The 16,899-nt window shown below is 39.2% G+C and overlaps 1 protein-coding gene across 17 annotated transcripts in view; it reads left to right on the top strand.

Annotated features, from left to right (window-relative positions):
* Positions 1-16,899, top strand: part of NCOR1 (nuclear receptor corepressor 1) — a 155,942-nt gene that overhangs the window by 31,810 nt on the left and 107,233 nt on the right. For all 17 annotated transcript variants that reach the window (XM_059149934.1, XM_059149946.1, XM_059149943.1 and 14 more), the window contains exons 3-4: positions 346-479; positions 10,331-10,523. In XM_059149934.1, the coding sequence (XP_059005917.1) occupies positions 346-479; positions 10,331-10,523 (327 nt within the window). The remainder of the gene's footprint in view (positions 1-345; positions 480-10,330; positions 10,524-16,899) is intronic.

Raw genomic sequence — 16,899 nt, 5'->3', positions numbered from 1 at the left:
GGAGGAGCGCTTTTTAGGATTTCATATTGAACACATGAGTTTGAGATCTTACTGCTTGAATAATACAGATTGGAAGTTACTGTAATGTATGTTTCTTAGGAGAATGAGTCAACTACACACTGAATACCGAATTTCATTTTGAATTCTTTTGAACGAGACTCAGTTAAAATGTTGATTGTTTTAGGTTGATGGGGACAAATCAGACCAGTGAAAGGTGGAAATCATCATTGCTGTTTCCTTCCATACTTTGTGCCCGTAACTGCCTCTGTGCATTTATACATGGTTTAATTAATGATGCTTTTCAATTTTTGGCTAATAAGTAATTTATGATTGTTTTAATACTAGGAATTTGCAGTCCCTGATTATCGTTCTTCTCATCTTGAAGTCAGCCAGGCATCACAGCTCCTGCAGCAGCAGCAGCAGCAGCAGCTTCGCAGACGACCCTCCCTGCTCTCAGAATTTCACCCGGGTTCTGACAGGTAACGGCGCTCTTTTGTGTTTCCGTCTGGGACGGAACTTCTCAAGTGTGTGTTTGCTTCACAGGTGTGCCATTGGGTTTAACGTGGTTTTTATTTTTTATAATTGTATAACCAAGCCACGACGGGTCATTTATCATTTACATTTTGAGCTCTTTTATGTTTGTTGATCTTTTGGAGTAGTTACCGTAATAGTTAAAAAAAAAAAAAAAAAAAAAAAAACCTCTTAGCTCTTGTTTCCAGAGTTCGTAGTTCTGCTGTGTAGTGGGAAGTCAGGTAGACTTAGGTTGCGATCCTGGTCAGCTTGTAATCTTGGTCGTGTGTATAAATGTGTTCTTAATTTAGGCTGCATGATAGAACCACCTTGGTTTTTAAACTTGATGCCCAAGCCCCATCTCAGAATAATTAAATCACTTGATCTTAGCCAAAAGGCCGAGAAGCGATCAGAATAATTAAATCAGTTCCTGGGATTGGGCCCAGGTGTCCGCATATGTCTGGAGTTTCCCAGGTCATTCTCATTGGCAGCTAGGGTTGCAAATTACTGATTCAGACCCCTCAAACCTTAGTTTTCTCACTTGTACTTTTGAGAATAGTAATGGCAGTGTCCTCAAAGGAGAGGAGTTGTTGGCCCTGTTCATGGTAGACATTCATTTTCTCTAATGTCCTTACATCTCTGCTCTCTCTTACCCCATCCTTGCTCTTAATCTAAAGTATTTTGAAATATTATAGCTCCTTTTATTAAATGGCCTTTTTGGGTTTCTTGTTCTAGCACTTTTATAAAGAATCTGATTTTCTATTTTAAAAATATGTTTACTGTTCAGGGTTGAAGATGATAAAAGGATTGAAATTATTTGGCTGTGTTTAAAATTATTATAAAATACGTTTTTTTGGTGAATGTTGTGGAGAGAATTGAGGTCACTCTCCTCCATAATATCTAGCAAATATACAAAAATAACTCTTCAAAAAATGACCCAAAATCACCCTGTATAGAGAAGGAAAGGCATACAGCCACACTGCTATAAACTCGGAAAAGTGGCACTCAGGAAAGGACTTAGAAGAATCTTGCATGATGTGGCCTCCTAGTTTCTAATTCAGCTCTCAAAGAAGTAGTATTGAGGGAAGAAAGAGGGTCAGTAAAATCCTAGGGTTTCTCATAAATACTCTTGGATTTGAGAAAAACATACATGGTGAGGGTATAGTGGTGATGAGTTGTTTGCTTGGGAATCCCATTGTGCCATCTTGCAGGAAGGGCAGGCATGGTGTGCTTTTTTCCAAAGTGATGAGCCAGAGCCCTCATGACTGGTTCCGTGTCTAGCTTGTAGAGGAAACCAGGATCCTCAACAAAGGCTATCATAGCCCCAGCCGAGTTTCCCTCTCCTTTGCCCCATTTCCCTGTTCCCTCAGGCTATAGAAAAATCCAGAAAGCCAAACCCAGTCCTCTATCTATAGACAAATGTCCCACAAAGGAAAACCCCCCATACTATACCAAAGAGAAAATCTGATTAGGACTGCACATGGTATACCCGAGCAGTACAGTAATGATGCCAGGAATGGGGCAAAGACAGGCCTGGAAAGGAAAATTAAAGAAAGCAATACAGAGTGTCAAAAATAAAGACCCCATTGGGTAAGAGGATGAAAACTGAAGAACTTTCCCCCCCTCAGTGCTATGTGCTACAGGAGAAGTAAAATTAATAATAAGGTCTTTAAAAGGTACAAGGCAACCCAATTAGATAAAATGAAAGATTGGACATTCCAATGCGCCCAAGCTCACCACTATAAATTCAATATATAAAATAAGATAAAGGAATGGAACAGGTGTGGCTAAAATTTAGACTTTTGTCTTGCAAGAAAGTCTGGAGATAATCAGAGTGGTGCAGAAGCATAAAAATGAATACCGTTAGAGAGAAGTTGGTAAATATGGAGGATAAATTAAAATCATCCAACATATCATAAGACCATGTGTTTCTGAGGTGGAGAACCTGTAAAGGAAAGGAAATAATATTCATAATTTAAGAAGAAGGCTTTTTTTTTTTTTTTTGGGTGGGGGCAAAGTGAAGGAAGAGCTCTGCAGACGGATGAGGCTTATCTTGCTCCAGGAATCACTTACACAGAATTATTGACACTAAGACAGATCCTGGTTCAGTTCTTAAAGTTCAAGGGTAAGTGAAAGAATCAGGAATCCAGGAGGAAAAAAAAAAAGTCCTTGACAGGGAGGAAAAAGAGTCTGGCTTCAAGCTACTAAAGGGATAGAAGATAGTAGAGCAGTAGCTAGAAAAAGACATTGAGATCTTAAGAATATTATATGCCACTTAATTTTAAGAACAAAAGCAACAGGCACACAGTTTTAGACATGAAAGCACTGATCATTTAAAAGTTCTTGAAGAATTTCTAGGGGATGGAATTCAGCCAATAAATGGAAGCCATGGTGAAAGGACTAGTAAAGCTGCATACCTCCTTAGGTGAAAAGTCTATGTGAGGCACCTAGATGAATTATGGTTCCAACACTGAACGACAGTAGCAAATCTTGATAGTGAAAAATGATAAAACTACAGGACCTAGAGGTAATGCAGATACTGGGAGACTGTTTAAAGATAGGCACTTGAAGAGTACGGCCTGGAGTGACTTGATACTACTACTTTTTTTTTTTTTTTGCCTTTTGTTTTACTTTATTTTTGTATTTTATTAACACATAATGTATTTTTTGCTTCAGGGGTAACTTGAATTGTTAGGTTATTTTAAAAAGTCCCATTTTTTTTTTTTAAGATTTTATTTATTTTTGGGGGGTACATGGGTGGATCAGTTGTTAGGTGTCTGTCTTTGGCTTGGGTCATGATCCCAGGGTCCTGGGATTGAGCCCTACATCTTCTCCCTCTTCCACTTCCCCTGCTTGTGTTCCCTCTTTTGCTGCCTCTCTCTGTGTCAAATAAACAACAACAACAAAAAAGAAAAGATGCAGAATAGTTGAGGTCATTTCAGATATTATAAAAAACTCACTGAAATACTCAGATGATTGGTTTTCCTTTGAGCAACAAGAGGAGTCAAATCATGCTTGTAAATTTGAAAATTTAGGTGAATTAAATTTAGTTTCAGAGAATAGCCTTCCATAGCTAGGCATAAATAAAACTGGTTGATATAATTGTAGATGATGTTTGTGGACCACTGTTTTCGAATAGCTTATGACATATTCCCCCTAAATGAGGGTTATCTCTTCTTTAAAATTAAAATGATAAGGTATAGGTATATTACAGTAAAAAACCCAACTAATAACTTTAATTCATTTTAAACATATTTAAAGGTGGTGTTAGGAGGTCATGGAAGTCAAACTTTTAAGTTTGAAGTCTACAGAAATTTTTTGGTATGAAAATCTGATGTTTGTTTTTTTTCTATACCTCATTTATCTATTGATCAGTTGACAGATATTTGAGTTTTCATTTTTTGACTGTTAAGAATAATGCTGGTAGGAACATTCAAGCACACATTTTTATGTGGCCATGGATTTTCCTTTCTCTTGGGAATATGCCTAGGAGTAGAATTGCTTTATCATATGATAGTTCTCTATTTGCCATTTGAGAAATGACTAGACTGTTTTTCCAAAGTGGCAGTACCTTTCCACTGGTGTTAGTTTTTAAAAGGCAGTATGTTCATATAAAATGCAGATTTCATGCTTAACTCCCCCAGGATTCCAATATAAAATTACATTTGTTTTTGAGATTTTAAATGTTAAATTATACATTTATTTATCCATGAGTAATTTTGTTCTTCTAAAAAGGATAGGCAAGCTGAAATGGGAAATAGCCTGTTTTCTTTTTTAAAGATTTTATTTATTTGAGAGAGAGAGAAAGAGAGAATGAGCACTAGTGAGGGATAGGGCAGAGCAAGAGGGACAGGCAGACTCCCTGCTGAGTGGGGAGCCTAACTTGGGGCTCGATCCCAGGACCTCAAGACCATAACCTGAGCTGAAGACGTACACTTGACTGAGCACCCAGGTGTCCCTAGCCTGATTTCTTGATGGAAAGAGAACTTTCTGTACTCAGTGTTTGTCTTAATTGTCCTGTGTTCTTTTAGCCTTATGTTCTTCCGCAGTGGGTGTATTCTACCTTCTGGCTTGGGTAAATCTCATGGGTAGATTCACTAGAGGTGAAATGTGATACTTGGAAGTTAACTTTTATAGGTTGAGGGGACAACTGAGGGCTGAAATCCCTCTTGGGCAGTTGGCCAGGCCCTGTGTACCAGAGGATTGTATTTGCTTATAGACATTTCACACACAGTTTTCTTGCAGGGCAGCAGTGGTCCTCATTCTGAGTGCTTTGTTGAGGGGCTGGGCTGGGGCCTTAGTCTAATGCTGGATCCTTGTTTCTGATAGATGACCTCTGGCTGCTCTGTGGGGAATGAATTTAAGATGGATAGACTAGAAGTGGAGAGAATATATGAGGGACCCGAAAGAGAAAGAGTGCGGGCATAAGGTATGGTGGTGAAATGGAGTTTGAGACAAGACAGGCTGGAGTCAGGAGGTGAGGCCGCCAAGTCCTGGCAGTTGACAAAGGCAACAGAAGAGACCTGGATGAATGTTATGTTTCCAGCTTGCGGGACGGCTGTTGGTTTCATTGCCATGACACTGGGCTAGAGATTGAAGAAAGAGCAGCGAGGGAAAGACAGCTTGAGTTTGGTAAGAGTTAAGTTTGAGGTTCCAGTAAAACTTCCAGGTGGAGATGTATCCATCATGCTCAGGGGAGGACCCAGATTGGTACGTGTGATCCAGGGAGGGTGGAAAATGAGAAGAACCAGAGTTTAAAGATGAACCCAGAGAGTCCCCAACATCTTAAGATACCATGAAGCAGAAACCTCTGAAGGAGAAAGAAAGGAAAATGATTTTGAAATAGTGGTCTTCAAACTGGCTATTTTCGTGTTTCTCAAAAGATATATTACACATTTTAAGTTGACATCAGTTTTTCATATGTCTTAAAAGGTGAATATAATTTGTCATCTGGAAAGTATAATGATGTTTTAAAGCAAAACTGCTGCAATACATTTTAAGCTTATCTGATGGAATCTAATTACCATAGTGATTTGATGGCCTCATCTGCTTAAAATGATACTATATATGAACAAACTTGTCCCTGGCAGAACTTCTTATTTTGTTCCTTTTTTCCTTGGAACTCATTTGTTGATTTTTTTTTTCCCACAAAATGTATCCTAATGTGATTCATTTTGATTGTTGAGAGTCATTTATTGATCAGCCTATCTCCTGCTTTACCAAAAACAAGTATGTAGAAGGATCTGTTTCTAAAAGAAGATAAAAAATTTTTAGATTGAAATATAGTTATTATTACAAGATTGATCAGAATAGCAATCATTTAAGAAAATGAGAAACGTGGGATGCCTGGGTGGCTCAGTCAGTTAAGCAACTGTCTTGGGCTCAGGTCTTGATCTCCAGGTCCTGGGATTGAGTCCTGCTGAGCAGGGAGCCTGCTTCTCCCTCTGCCTCCTGCTCTCCCTGCTTGTGCGCTCTCGCTCTGTCTCTCTCTCTGACAAATAAATAAGATCTTAAAGAAAAAGAAAATGAGAAATTTATCAAATATAAGTAAAATTTCATGGAAATGCATCTATGCATTAATGAGATAGAGGGGGTTGTTTTCAAAATATTACTTATTGATAGAATAAAGGCAGAATGTACTCTGTTCTTATGTTTTATTCTTATGAAGGTACCATAAAATCTTATTCACAAAAACAATTTCTCGTGAAGGGTATACCCTAAATCACATATTTATCTAAGGCGAAAATGTTAGTTAACAACTGAACTTCATCAAGTTTGTTGAAAGCACACATTTGGGAACCGTTGGCTTGCAGAAAGGATTTGTTTCTTTGCAGCCCTGGTGGTATTTACACTTGGGGGTCAGTGCTCCAGTGACAGGTCCAAGAAAGCTGAGCTTTCTCAGCTTTTTGGGTGTCCACACGAGAGAAGGGGCAGTTGTGGGAGAAGCAGAGAGGGGAGAGCTTCAGGTCTGTTATGCAGCAGGTCAGTGTAGGTGAAGAGTGGATCAGGAAGCTCAGAATATCTGGAAATTGACTGTTTTAAAATGATCTGTGCTTCCCCGTGGAGAACCGCTGTGTGTGCCAGCAGAAGATTGTTATGTTAGACTGTGACAAGCAGGGCAGACAGTGTCCTGGAAACCGAGAGGCGGAAGAGTTTCCGGAAGGAGGGAGTGAGTAAAGGATAAGCTGTAGCAGACGGGTCAGCAGGTGTCTAAAAATATTCCCTTGCTTTCAGTATCAGGAGATCGTTGCTGACTTTTAGTGAGGGGTGGCTTCTTGTAATACGATGAAACGATGGGGGATTAAGTCCGAGTCCACTGAGTTGAGTGAATGGAAAAGACTAACTGGTGAAAGAGTGTAAATCATCCATTCAAGTAGTAGCAACCTTCTAATATAAAATTTTTGTGGTAGCCTTTCAGATCTCTCTTTAGTTCTTAGGCGAGTCTTTATTAATCATGATTCTAAGAATCAGTTTGTGTGTGAACTTTTTTATTGTGGTAAAATGTATGTAACATAAATTTACCATTTTAACCATTTTTAAATGTTCCAGTTTAGTGGCATTAAAAACATCCACGTTGGGGCACCTGGGTGGCTCAGTGGGTTAAGCCGCTGCCTTCGGCTCAGGTCATGATCTCAGGTTCCTGGGATCGAGTCCCGCATCAGGCTCTCTGCTCAGCAGGGAGCCTGCTTCCCTCTCTCTCTCTCTGCCTGCCTCTCCGTCTACTTGTGATTTCTCTCTGTCAAATAAATAAATAAAATCTTTAAAAAAAAAAACAAAAAACACATCCACGTTGTGCAACCATCACCACTATTTCCAGAACATTTTCATTACCCCAGAGAGAAACTCTGTTCCCATTAGGCAATAATTCCCCCTCCCCCTCTCCTCTCAGTCCCTGGTAACCTCTAATCCACTTTCTTTCTCAATGAATTTGCCATATCAGTGGAGTCTTATAATTGTCCTTTTGTGTCTGGCTTGTTTCACTTAGCATAATGTTTTAAGGTTCACCCATATTGTGGCATGTGTCAGACCTTTATTCCTTTTTGTGGCAGAATAGGCCACTGGATGAAGCATATACCACATTTTGTTTACCCGTTTGTCTGTCAGTGGACAAGGGTTGTTTCCTTTTGGCTGTTGTGAAGGATGCCTGAACTCTGGTGTACAAGTGTCTGTTTGAGTCCATTTTTAGTACCGTTGTGTCAGAGTCCCTGTTTTTAGTCCTTTTGGATATATATCTTGTACATCAGGTGGGATTGCTGTGTCATATGGTAATTCTGTGTTCAGTTTTTTGAAGAACTGCAGAATTTTTCCACAGTGGCTATATAGTTTTATATCCCCAGGGGTACTGCACCAGGTTCCAATTTTTCCACATCTTCATAAACACTTGTTATCCCCCCTCCCTTTTTAAAAACAAGTTAAGCCACTCTACTAGGTATTAAATGGTACCTCATTGTGGTTTTGATTTGTGTTCCCTTAATGATGAATGATGTTGACCATCTTTTCATGTGTTAATTTGTATATCTTTGGAGAAATGTCTGTCAAATCCTTTGCTGGTTTTTCTTCTCTCTTTCTCTCTCTCTTTTTTTTTTCTTTGTTTCCTTTTTTTTTTGAAGGGGGATGTCTTTTTATTCTTCATTTGTGGGAAGGATTTCTGTATATTCTGGATATTAAAAGCTTTTCCAGGGCGCCTGGGTGGCTCAGTTGGTTAACTGTCTGCGTTCAGCTCACGTCATGATTCCAGGATTCCGGGATCGAGCCACAAGTTGAGTGGGCTCTCTGCTCAGCAGGGAGTCTGCCTCTCCCTCGGTCCTCCCCCCTGCTAGTGTGTGCTCTCTCTCTCTTCAAATAAATAAATAAAATCTTTTTTTAAAAAATTTATTTACTTATTTGATGGAGCGGGGGAAAGGGGTTTGAGCACAAGCAGGGGGAGTGGCAGGCAGAGGGAGAAGCAGGCTCTTCATGGAGCAAGGAAGGACCCCAATGTGGGGCTCAGTTCCAGGACCCTGGGATCATGACCTGAGCCGAAGGCAGACATTTAATTGAGCCACTCAGGCGTCCCTGGAATTGTTTTCTTAATTTCATTTTCACATTGTACATTGCTGGTATACAGAAATACAACTAATTTTTGCATGTTGAATTTGTATTCTATAGATTTACTTTTATTTATTTATGAGCTCTAACTTTGGGTGGACTCTTGATATTTTTCTACATATGAGATTATGTCATCTGAATAGAAATACTTTATGTCTTCCTTTCAGATTTGGAGGCCTTTTATTTCTTTTTCTAGCTGAAATGTTCTGACAAGAACTTCCAGTACTATATTGAAGACAAATGGCAAAAGCAGCCATCCTTGTCTTCTTGAGGCTTTCTACTGCAGTATATTTTGCGACATCATTGTGGATTTTAAGAAGATAATGGGATTTATGTCTTGAACAAGATTTAAGATTTTTTAAAAATACTTTTTTGAGAGACCGAGAGAGCGCACGCAAGCACACACTCAAGCAGGGAAGGGGACAGAGGGAGATGGAGAAGCAGACAGGGGAAGCTCCCTGCTGAGCAGGGAGCCTGATGTGGGACTTAATTCCAGGACCCTGAGATCATGACCTGAGCTGAAGGCAGACACAACCAACTGAGCCAAACTGGTGCCCCCAGATTTTGAAATATAATTTTAAAGACATCAGGATTTATTTCATCATCTCTTCTAAAAAGGAAACCCAGTGCTGGGGTGGTTGGGTGGCTCAGTCAGTTGGGCAGCCGACTATCGGTTTCTTCCCAGGTCATGGTCTTTGGTTGGACTCTGTGCTGGGTGTGGAGCCTGCTTGGGATTCTCTCTCCATCTCTCTCTGCCTGCCCCCACCTCCTCTCTTAAAAAAAGAAAGAAGTTGGGGCGCCTGGGTGGCTCAGTGGGTCAAAGCCTCTGCCTTCGGCTCAGGTCATGATCCCAGGGTCCTGGGATGCATCAGCCTCTCTGCTTAGTAGAGAGTCTGCTTCCCTTCCTCTTCTTTCTCTGCCTGCCTCTCTGCCTAATTGTGATCTCTGTCTGTCAAATAAATAAATAAAATCTTAAAAAAAAAAAAAAAGGAAGTTAAAAAAAATAAAAAGGAACACAGTGATAATCCTCTTCATTTAGAAATGTTTTGTGAGACATTTGTTTAAAGCTTGGCCACAAAATAAAATGTTGCTTCTGTAAATACTTCGGTAGGAAAGGGAAAGTGAAATTAATGGACATCCAGTACTTCATGTAAAGGATCAGAGACAGATTCCTGACTTTCAAGACACTTACATGCTTGCAGAAGCTAGACAGAATATGTATTTTGGGGGTCAGAATTTCAAAGCAATGTTACATTTCCACTCAAGAGACTCATCTTTAAGTCTTAGTATCACAACTCAAGTCATTTATGTTTCCATGTACAGTTGCTGGGAGATTTGTTTTTTCCTGCTTGTTTTTATCATTGGTTCAAAATGGTGGCTGTTCTAGTTAAGATCATACTAAATTCAATTATTATGGCATAGGTTTTAAAAAATATTTTAGGGTTATTCCTCAGCAACTCCAAATTTTCTGCAAATTGAAATCTTTTGTTAGGTCTTTCACTTTCCTGCTGCCAGTCCCATCTCCCCTGAAGAATCTTCTTTCTATTAGAGTTAGAAGTTTAATAGCACTTTATGTATATTCTTCTTCTGGGTTAGGGGAAGTGGGGGCAGGCGTTCACTTTAAAGGTAAGCATAATTTTCTCATTTATTTCAAAGTCCAACCAGGAATGTTATCAGGAAGTTGTGCATCATTTTACAATTTTCAAGCATTTCTTTCATTTTTATGTGTTAGGCCTCAAGAAAGGAGAACTGGCTATGAACAGTTTCACCCAGGGCCATCCCCTGTGGATCATGATTCACTGGAATCCAAACGACCACGTCTGGAGCAGGTTTCCGATCCCCATTTCCAGCGCGTCAGCGCTGCGGTCTTACCTGTAGTGCACACGCTGCCAGAAGGGTTGAGGTCTTCTGCGGATGCTAAGAAGGTAAATATTTGTTCCCTTCCCCTGTGGAGTTGTCGGTCTGTAATGTTGATTTAGCCATAGCCAGGCGCAGTGCCCGAAGAAAGTCTGATTATGCCAGTCTCTAAAGCTTAGTGCTATGGGAAAGTAAAAATTTTGTTAAACAAAACTGAAAACCACACACTTAGTGCTCCAGACTTTTAAAATCAATACTTTTGACTTTTGGTAAATGAAAACAATCTGTGGACTGCTGTAAAGAAAAATTGCTATTGAATGAATCTCAAGCACTTTGTACTGGCTCGCTGGGCTGTAAAATGTGGTCAGTGGTTCTCAAGATGACCACAGTTTTGTTAAATTTTAATTAAATTTAAAATAATCCCCTTAAATTCAGTTGCAATTGCTATGCTTGTAATTTTTGTAAAGAAAATAATTTTTTTTCCTAATTTATGTGAAAAATAGTTTCATTGGAAAACTTGAAAATACAGAGGAAAAACATTACCTGCACTTTTTTTTTTAAATTTAAATTTTAGTTAACATAAGGTATAATATTGGTTTCTTCAGAATTCACTGATTCATCACTTACATATAACACCTGGTGCTTATCACAAGTGCCCTCCTTAACCCCCTCATCCACCTAGCCCATCCCCCACCCACCTCCCTGCATCAACTCTCAGTTTGTTCTCTGTCCGTAAGAGTCACTTATGGCTTGTTTCCCTCTCTCCTTTTTTTCTTTCCCCCTTCCCATATGTTCATCTGGTTTTGTTCTTAAATTCCATATATGAATGAGATCATATGGTATTTGTCTTTTTCATACTTACTCATTCAGCATAATACCAGCTAGCTTCATCCACGTGGTCAAAAATGGCAAGATTTCGTTTTTGATGGTTGAGTAATAATCCATTGTAGATGCATGCCACGCCTGGTGGTTTTTTTTTTTTTTTTTTTTTTTTTTTTTTAAGTCATTAGAGAGAGCATCAGAGCAGAGCAGGTAGGGGGGGTTAGAGGGAATGGGGAAGCAGACTCCCCACTGAGCAGGGACCCTGACTCAGGGCCTGATCCCAGGACCCCAGGATCATGACCTGAGCCGAATGCAGATGCTTAACTGACTAAGCCACTGAGGCACCCTGTGCCACTTCTTTATTCATCAGTTGATGGACATTTGGTTTCTCTCCATAGTTTGACCTATAATTTTATAATGTTGGAGAGAACTACTTTTATTATGTAACTATATTTTGTGATATTTCACACAGTATATATTGTGAATTTATGAGAAGATTAAGATCAAACCTTTTCTTGTGTTTATTGTTACTTGCCTTTTGTGAAATGCATGTTTGTGCATTGTGCCCTCATTTTGTTGCTGAGTTTATCTTTTTTTTCACTGTGTATTTTGCTTATCATTAAGTCTTCAGATTAGGAAGTACCTGGCATGTAGTAGGTACTAAATAAGTATTTGTTTTAGAAGTCATCAACTACTTCTTTGATACTCTTTTAACAGTGTAGTGTTCACCCTTTTGTTGTCCCTGCCCTCCCTTCCCCCCTTTTTGTTAGCAGATCTTTCTCCCATAATGTTTATTTACCTTCATGGCTAATGGCCCTTTTCAATTTGAGATCAGATAAATAAGTACCCACACATTTTTGTTGAGTTTTTATGCAGTGAAAAGTGATTTAAAAGATAGTGAATATGGGGGCACCTGAGTGACTCAGTTAGTCGAGTATCCAGCTCCTGATTTTGGCTCAGGCCATGATCTAGAGTTGTGAGATCCAGCCCCAAGTTGGGCTCCACTCTGAGTGTGGAGCCTGCTTAAGATTCTCTCTCTCCCTTCTCTGCCCCCCTCCCTCTCTCAATCAATCAATCAGTCAGTCAATAAGGGGGTGCTTGGATGGCTTAGTCAGTTAAGTGTGGGACTCTTAATCTTAGCTCGGGTCTTGATCTCAGGGTGGGAGTTCATGCTTCACGTTGGGCTCTACACTGGACATGGAGCCTACCGTAAAAAAATTTAAAAAAAGATAGTGAATAATGTCTTTAGTTTATTTTCAAATAGTTCTGCCCAAAAAAAAGGTAGGTGTGTGCATATAGAGAGAATGCAAAAATAGCAAAAGGTTAACCAGTGAAGGATAAAGGATAGATGCTTATTCATTCTACTGTTCTTTCAAGTTTTATATAAATTTGAAAATTTGCAAAATAATAGGTAGGGGAAAAGCTCTTGTGATAAGCTAGAAATGAGTTTAACTTCTGGGATTTTTGAGGCTTGCGTCACCGTGTGAAATGTATGTATTATAGTCTGTGGGTTTATAAGAAATGTTTTATAGCATTAAAAAAAGATACAGTGAATAAAAGTCTTCTTCCATGGCTGAATAAATTACTATGGATGTTATTTATAGCTGTTGAATGTTTTAGCAGAAAGGGATCTTAAAGTCTCATTCATTAAAATGTGACATGTTGGATCATAGTATATTCTGTGTTCCATTTGATAGTAGAGAAAACAGATGTTAAGAAAAAGTAAGTGCCATAGGTGATGCCTCCTGAGTTGAAAACCCATGACCCCTGCCTCCTGTTCCTACTTTTCCCCCTCACTGAGTTATAAACTGTGGCTTTTTATTTTATTTATTTATTTTTTAAGATTTTATTTATTTATTTGAGAGAGATCACAAGTAGGCAGAGAAGCAGGCAGAGAGGGAGGGGAAAGCAAGCTCCCCACCAAGCAGAGAGCCCAATGTGGGGCTCAGTCCCAGGACCCTGAGATCATAACCTGAGCCAAAGGCAGAGGCTTAATCCACTGAGCCACCCAGGCACCGCCCCCCCCTTTTTAAAAAAATTCTACTTATTTAGACTTTTTATTTTATTAAGAAGTAGGGGTTTTGGGGCGCCTGGGAGGCTCAGTGAGTTAAAGCCTCTGCCTTCAGCGCGGGTCATGATCTCGGGGTCTTGGGATTGAGCTCCGCATCTGGCTCTCTGCTGGGCGGGGAGCCTGTTTCCCCCTCTCTCTCTGCCTGCCTCTCTGCCTGCTTATGATCTCTGTCTGTCAAATAAATAAAGAAAATTTAAAAAAAAAAAAAAGCAGGGTTTTTTTTTTTTTTTTTTTAAGATTTTATTTATTTATTTGACAGAGATCACAAGTAGGCAGAGAGGCAGGCAGAGAGAGAGAGAGGAGGAAGCAGACTCCCCGCCGAGCAGAGAGCCCGATGCGGGACTCGATCCCAGGACCCTGAGATCATGAGCCGAAGGCAGCGGCTTAACCCACTGAGCCACCCAGGCGCCCAAGAAGAAGTAGGGGTTTTGAAAGAATTAGCATTTGCTAGTTTAGTTTTTTGTTGTTTTTTTTTTTTCCAATGTTGTTAAACCCAGGTATATCTATCTATCTATCTATCTATCTATTTATTTATTTATTTGACAGACAGAGATCACAAGTAGGCAGAGAGGCAGGCAGAGAGAGAGGAGGAAGCAGGCTCCCTGCCAAGCAAAGAGCCCGATTCGGGGCTCGATCCCAGGACCCTGGGATCATGACCTGAGGCAAAAGTAGAGGCTTCAACCCACTGAGCCACCCAGCACCCCGCCCAGGTATATCTTGTAGAAGAATTAGATAAGCCTGAAGGAGAAAGTTATTTACAGGCTTACCAGTTAGAGGTAGTTGTTAACTTTCTGGTTATTTCTTCTGTCTTTTGGTGGGTATCTTAATGTGCTCACTTTGTACATTGTATGTAATTTTATTTTTGCTTAAGTATGTCATGAGCTTCTTTTTGTGTCAGTTAAGTTTGTAGCTATATTTTGAGGGTTCCTTAGTATTCCATATATGGATATAGAGTAATTTGTCATAAATGCAGGTTACCTGTTTGTTCATTAGAGCAATGATATTTGTACTTCAGGCTGAGTTTTTTGGTGTTTATTCTTATTTCTTCCCTTAAGGTAAATCCGTATTAGTAGGATCGATTTCAGATCAGAGTCAACATATTTTTCAGGTTTTCATGGTTATTTCTAGATTGCCCTGCCAGAGAATGGGGCCAATTTGTATTCCTGACAGCAGAGCATAGGGTGCCCAGCTCTTTTCTTTTTTTTAAGATTTTATTTATTTGATAAGAGAGAGAGAGCGTGTACAAGCAGGGGGAGAGGCAGAGGGAGAGGAGAAGCAGGTTCCTTGCAAAGCAGGGGAAGCCCAATATGGGACTCCATCCTGGGACTCCAGGATCATGACCTGAGCTGAAGGCAGTGACTTAACCAACAGAGCCACTCAGGCGCCCCCATGGTGCCCAATTCTTGTGGAGCCTTGTTGATGCCACATAGTTGTTGCTTTAAAAAAAAAAAAATCATTGTTAATTTGATGAATTTTTAACTGTATTTATTTGCTTTTTAGTAACATGTTTTTCATTTGTTTATTGGTTATTCATTTTTCCTGATTTATGAGTTTTTTCATATCTGTTCATTTTTTTGGCAGTATTGTTTTGATTTTATATTGAGCTGTAGAGTTCACATTTTGGAAATGATTTTTCTCATTTGGTTTTTAAATGTCTTATTACTATCTTGATAAATAGAAGATCGTGTTTATTTAATCCATCAGTCTCTCTTTTTTTATTTATCTTTTGCTGTTGGCTTTTCTAAACCCAAGATAAAATGAATACCCTTTTTTGTTTGTTTGGGGCTCCCTGAAATTTGCTAATAAATCTCGTTAAATGTTTGCTGCTATTTGGCTTTTGTTGTGATACAAGATGTGAGGTAGGAATCTAACTCCTTTCCCAAAATAGCTAGCAGTATGTTCCAGCACAAGATATAAACTCCATGAGGGCGAGCCTCGTGTCTGTTTTGTTCCCCTTTCTACCTAGTGCCTATCATATAATATAGTAGGCACTCAAGGAATTGTTTTTTGGGTTAGATATTTAACTAGAATGAAAATCAGTGGATAATACTGCTTTGTAATAGTTCTTAGGGCATGTCTCAGATCACCTGAGGAACATTTCAAAAATGTGCAGAATTGAAATATAATCTGCTTTGCTATATACGTGTTCTGTAACACAAATGAACTCATATGCATATGGTAGGAGAATGTTTTAATATAACATGAAGCCTTGGTGGTTCCTGAATGTTTTTTTTTCTGCACGTTAATGTTTCAGAGCTCTCAGGATTAAGCTGTTTCATAATTACAAGAAGTAGCCTTCATGATGTCTGAAGACCTTAAGAAGATTTGAAAATTAGTGCATTCAAGAACAGCTCTGTGTTTCACTTTAAGCTAACCTAGTGCAGATTCAAGTGTTGAAAAGAAACCATAACGATATTATCTCCTGTATTTTTTGTTTTTAAAGGTTGATAAAGGTTGATAAAGATACCCTGAATTGGATTTTTTATTTTGATGAAACATACTGTTTTCTGTTGGAAGCAAATGACCTCAAGGATTTACATCTTCACAACAGAAGCACGGACCACTCGGTGTAAAGCTAGCAAAGACTGACTGTAGGCTGATTGCAGCTGATTCTGGAGCTCACTTGTATTATTACTTCTATCAGAATTATTCATGTTTTTGTTAGTGCTCTGCTGACAAAGTTGTACGGGTTTTAAATAATAGCCATAATCCCGTTTTCCCCAGAAATCTTAGATTTATGTTATTATAGAATATGAGATTTTTCAGGAATACACATATTTTAGCTGAAATCTCTGTTCCAGGGTCTTTTGGAGCAACCATCCTGGTACAGTTATGTGCATTCTTGGTTAGAACTGCTGATTTCCCAGTTACTTAATTGTTATTTAATACATTTAGGGCTCCATAGTCCTTTGAACTATGCTCATCCTAGGCTTCTTATAGCTTGGAGAAAACGAGTACCTTAATCTAACATTCATCTGCTTTACAGTATTGCTTATATCTTCACCTTAGACTGGAAATTAATAAACTCTGTGTGTTGTTTGTGTGTGTGTGTGTGGACAGGGTGGTAGGTTTTGTGTGGAGGGGTTTTCCTTGTGCTATAATTCTCTCTCTGATTTGGAGGTAGAACGGCTGACATATTGGGTTAAGAGATCTTATGTGTGCTGTAGTGTGGGCAGGCTTGGTTGCCCTATATAAGGGTAGGTCTAGGTGTTAGTAGCAGCAGAAGTTCCTAGGTCATTTCTGTATCTAATTCTTGGCCACTGGAAAGTCTGAAAACTTTTTGTTGGGAACAGTTGGGCAAATCATAACTTCTAAGTTGGGTGGGTACAAGATTTCACATGGAGTTTGTAGTTTTCCTAGCCTATAAGTTCAGACCTTTTGAAGAACCATTGTAAGGAAATGATTAAGAAATTGGTATCTTCCTTTGTTACGATTGCATTATTATTTCCCCAGATACTCTGTATAATCTCACTGAAGCCTTAACTAAAGGCTGTTTGGCCTCTTAGCCACCTCATTCTGTGTAGCTTTTAAGATATTCAAAATAGTGAACG

This window comes from Mustela lutreola, chromosome 15, assembly GCF_030435805.1.
Source record: "Mustela lutreola isolate mMusLut2 chromosome 15, mMusLut2.pri, whole genome shotgun sequence".
NCBI lineage: Eukaryota > Metazoa > Chordata > Mammalia > Carnivora > Mustelidae > Mustela > Mustela lutreola.
This window is presented reverse-complemented; position numbering and strand designations above follow the sequence as displayed.